This window comes from Branchiostoma belcheri, unplaced genomic scaffold (assembly GCF_001625305.1).
Source record: "Branchiostoma belcheri isolate BF01 breed outbred unplaced genomic scaffold, Haploidv18h27 scaffold68, whole genome shotgun sequence".
NCBI lineage: Eukaryota > Metazoa > Chordata > Leptocardii > Amphioxiformes > Branchiostomatidae > Branchiostoma > Branchiostoma belcheri.
Window position 1 is genome coordinate 1232467 of NW_017804331.1, and position 4512 is coordinate 1236978.

The 4512-nt window shown below is 43.6% G+C and overlaps 1 protein-coding gene across 3 annotated transcripts in view; it reads right to left on the minus strand.

Moving 5' to 3' along the window:
• Positions 1-401: 401 nt before the first annotated feature.
• LOC109484031 (glucoside xylosyltransferase 2-like) overlaps positions 402-4512 on the minus strand; it is a 17631-nt gene continuing 13520 nt past the window's right edge. Inside the window, exons 6-9 of one of the 3 annotated variants that reach the window (XM_019787204.1) lie at positions 4015-4209; positions 3814-3860; positions 2849-3021; positions 402-1805 (exon numbers count right to left, since the gene is read on the minus strand). In XM_019787204.1, the coding sequence (XP_019642763.1) occupies positions 1662-1805; positions 2849-3021; positions 3814-3860; positions 4015-4209 (559 nt within the window). In that variant the 3' untranslated portion in view covers positions 402-1661. Of the gene's footprint in view, positions 1806-2848; positions 3022-3813; positions 3861-3967; positions 4210-4512 lie in introns of all 3 variants that reach the window. The other 2 variants (XM_019787205.1, XM_019787203.1) reach the window with 2 other exon arrangements.

Sequence of the window (4512 nt, forward strand, 5' to 3'; positions counted from 1 at the left end):
CAGACAGGGAATTAAAATGGCTTGTTACCCCTCACAGAAAAAGTCATGCAGACACTCATTTCTTTACAGAGTTCCCAGCACCAGCACAAAATGGAGAATATCACTATATAAAACATTTGATAGCCTTTTCTCGATGTTGCCAACGCATACATCTGTGTTGCTTGAAGCCTGGCAACATGCATAGTAACCATGTTGCATAGCAAATAGTAGCCTCTACCAGGCTTCAGGAGGCTGCTGGAAAGAGTAGAAATTGGCCAAATAGAGAGATAGCATGCCGGGGGAGTTGGTCTGCGAAAGAGAGTACAGTTTGCCACACCAGGCATGTTATCTCTCTATTTTGCCGATTTCTACTCTTTCCAGCCGCCTCCTGAAGCCTGGTAGAGGCCAAGCAAATCGGAACATTCTACAGTGCCAGTAAGTATTTACTCCAGGAAGGGGGAAGTAATAGAGAGGAATGGTACCAGAAACATAACATTAAACTTGTCACAGATGCCAGAGGCTTCTTGGTGATTTCCACTTTATGCTAATCTCCAAGCAGATCATACGGTGGCAAGGCAGTATCCACTGGCCAGAGGAGTGTCCATTAGTCTTCATTGGCTAACTACCCCTCTGGCCAATGGATACTGCCTTGCCTATGATCAGCTTGGGTTACTTTATGCATGCTGTTGAGGGAGGAACCTACTGCACCTGCATAAAACCCGTAATGTAGAACGTTTCATTTAAGGTAGTACATGTATTTGTATTATATTTAAGGATGGCATCCCGTCTATAGTTTCCAAATATTGTGTTGGGGAAGATATTACCATCCGCAACAGGCAAAATTCTGATGCAACGTTGACAAAACAGCCAACGAAAACTGTTTAAAAAATCTGGGTTTTACGCAGGCACAGTACGTTCTGCCAACGTGTTGCATCACTAGCCCTGAGGATAGCCTTCTGTTGGAACAATGTTCACATTTAAACGTTGCTATTAGCAATTTGTACCTTTGGTTTCATAATGCATTATGTATAAAATCATACATCCTGTTACTTCATGTATCAGAACTGAAGCAGATGAAAAATACTTTACACTTTGTCTTGAAAGCTGATAGGAGTCTGATGATTTCTTTTGGTTTTTCTCTTCTGAATCTGAACTTTAAACATGGATTTAGAGGTTGTAGGATATGGCCTTTATATCATACCCTGGCGGTTAAAACCTATTGATAACAGTATTCTGGACCGGGGCGTCCTTAACGGTACAGTCCAGTCTTCCATAGAATGATTCAAACGGGTTTTGCCCTAACCGTGTGCGCCGCTTCTGAAAATTCGTATACAGAATTCGCACATTGGAATTGATGCTGTAGCTCTTTTTGGGTTTACGGACACCAAATTTTCGCTCGTTTCGCATTGTGAGGCGCGTTTTCTTGGGTGGGTATGACATAGATAAAATAAAACACGGCGTATTCCGCATACCCCGTGTTGTAGTCTATATCTATCTGGAATAAAAATGAGCCGTTGTCAAGGGGGGCCCGCAAGCCCTTTTCCGTAGAGCGTAATCGGCTGTTTTAATTCTTTTAATTCTACGTAATGCGTTGTGGCCACTTGGAACTTATCGTAAAGCGTAATCGAGAAGTTTCCGAGTCCAGCGTAGAGCGTTGTCGGGACCCCCCTTGCAGGCCCTCATTAAGGTGCAGCAGCTGCAGCCGTTTCCACCCGTTTGAGAAACAAGTTGGACACCTGGCCACACCTGGAAGCCTGGACCTCAGGTGCTGCCATCTTGGCCTTCATGTCCTCGACAAGCAGGGAGGTGTTTGCGCCAAGCTGGTGCTGGAACAGAAAAAAGGTTTGTTTGTTTGTTTTGCATAACCAGTAAACTGGTTTCAGGTGTCAGCGTGCAAAATACATGCTTGCCCTGTTGCCCCGGGCAACCAAATTTTACTTGGGGTAACCTATTTTTGAACCTAGGTAGCCCAGTGTGCTACCTGAATTTTAAGAATGCCACCCCCCCCCCACGAAATCATGCCCACTTGGCTTGCACCACTGTATCTGGCTGGCAGATTTTAATTTTAGGTATTAATGGCTATTACTAGCATCAGCTAACTAAAGGCTGTTAGAAATATTGTCAAAGGCTTATGTACATTGAGACCAATGTTTTAAAATCAGCATTACTTAATTTGAGGAAAGTAGTAACTTATAAGTAGGGCAAACTAAAATTTTGATGGGCAACCTAATTTTTGCTGTAGGTTGCCCACTGGGCAACCTGGTTCAAAAAAGTATTTTGTACACTGGGTGTTTTGTACAGTAAGTACAAGCTGCATAAGACCAGACTGTAAGGCTTGAACCACTCACACCTGGATGGGTGCTACACAGAACCCTGCCAGGGATTCAAATCCAGAAGCTTCAGACTCACGTGGTGCTTCTGCTGCACTTCTTTAATTTGTCACTAGAGGGCTCTGTATATTGCTAAGACAAGACTCTACTGATCTAGAGAAAAGGCTTACCTGTTCCAGTGCTTGGTATAGCGCCTTGAAGACATAGAACACAGCACTATGTTACATTTCTACTGATCTAGAGAAAAGGTTTACCACATTATGCACTCTACTTCTTACAGGTAGCCACTACTAACTGCCGTATCTTTCATATCGTGTTCAACTATATTCAGCACACTGGAAGATTGGACCAACCACATTAACGCTATAGGTATTGGTGCGCCAGCCACTTTCATTTTATGTTTATGTTATATTTTATATCATCTTTATGTTTACATTTGTATTATGTTTTATGAGCAGCGGATTCACATAAGCACAACAAGTGCTTCCTATCCAATGCTCAAAAATCCATGTGAATAAAATAAAAAATAAAAGGTTTACCTGTTCCAGTGCTTGGTATATCGCCTTGAAGACCGGCTGCTTCTCGTTGAAGAAGACCCTCCGGCAGCCGTGGACCATCCTGACGCCGTGAGTTTCGGCCGACTTGCAGTTCTGCATGTACATGCAGTGGTCTGGTCTGTAGTTCCACTCACACGGGAACACCAGCAGTCTTTCTACAGGGGAGACACAGCAAGGTGTTATCAACCAAGAATTCAGGTATTCAAAAACTCGTATTTCCCCAGAATTATCGTAGACTGGAACTCGTTGCCACCAAGCACAGTTGGGGCATCATCACAACTCCTGCAATCAAATGTGCAAAGATTGAGTGTAGCAAGTCGTTCGGTGTGATATAGCTAACGGCCGCCGTGCCGCGTGCCTGCGAAGCTGGTGTGTTACGCCGAAGGACGGTTATACCGACTATACAGATACAGAAGCTGGTGTGTTACGCCGAAGGGTGGTTATACCAGCTATACAGATACAGAAGCTGGTGTGTTACGCCGAAATGCGGTTATACCGGCTATACAGATACAGAAGCTGGTGTGTTATGCCGAAGGGCGGTTACACCGGCTATACAGATACAGAAGCTGGTGTGTTACGCTGAAGGGCGGTTATACTGGCTATACAGATACAGAAGCTGGTGTGTTACGCTGAAGGGTGGTTATACTGGCTATACAGATACAGAAGCAGGTGTGTTACGCCGAAGGGCGGTTATACCAGCTATACCGATACAGATACAGAAGGTGTTACAGAATCACCCTTCTGTGAGCTCTGTCACAAAGATAACATCCTACTGGATGTTCATTTCCCTGCCAGGCTTCCTTGTGTGTAGTGATCAAGAGTACAAGTATGGATTTTCTTCCGGACCAAAAAACCAGTCCACCAACATTTTGTATTTCTCGGACCGGACCGATAGAATTTTGACGGTCCAGTACCCACCTCTTTCCTACTGCAAATTTTCACCTTACCTGGATAGTAGTGGAAGAAGATGTTTAACAGGTCCTGGTCTCCCCATGTCAGCTTAAGCTTGTAGTCTTTATAGTAAGGAATGATTTTGTCTTGGAAACAACAAAATTCCGTATCTGCACAAAGACAACATCCCACTACAAAATTTCTCCTTACCTGGATAGTAGTGGAAGAAGATGTTTAACAGGTCCTGGTCTCCCCATGTCAGCTTAAGCTTGTACTCTTTATAGTAAGGAATGATTTTGTCCTGGAAGCGGAAGGCTCGTAGCCTGGTCAAGTTCATGAGCATGATTCCCGAGTTGAGCCCGGTCTCTCCGTAGTACGGGTGACGCGCGAACCGGTTGTACCAGCCGATGGACTTGACCTCATGCTCAGGGGCAAGGGCGGCCAGCTGGGTGCTGTAATGATAATAATATAATAATAAGGCCACACCAATTTAATTTCTTGGTTAACGGATTTTAAAGTTCAGATTCAGAAGAGAAAAACCAAAAGAAATCATCAGACTCCTATCAGCTTTCAAGACAAAGTGTAAAGTATTCTTTATCTGTTCCAGTTCTGATAGATGAAGTAACAGGATGTATGATTTATGCATTATGAAACCAAAGGTACAAATTGCTAAGGCCACACCAATTTAATTTCTTCGTTAATAGATTTTTCTAGAAAAACAATGGAGCGGGTGGGTGAAAGATAAATAAAAATAA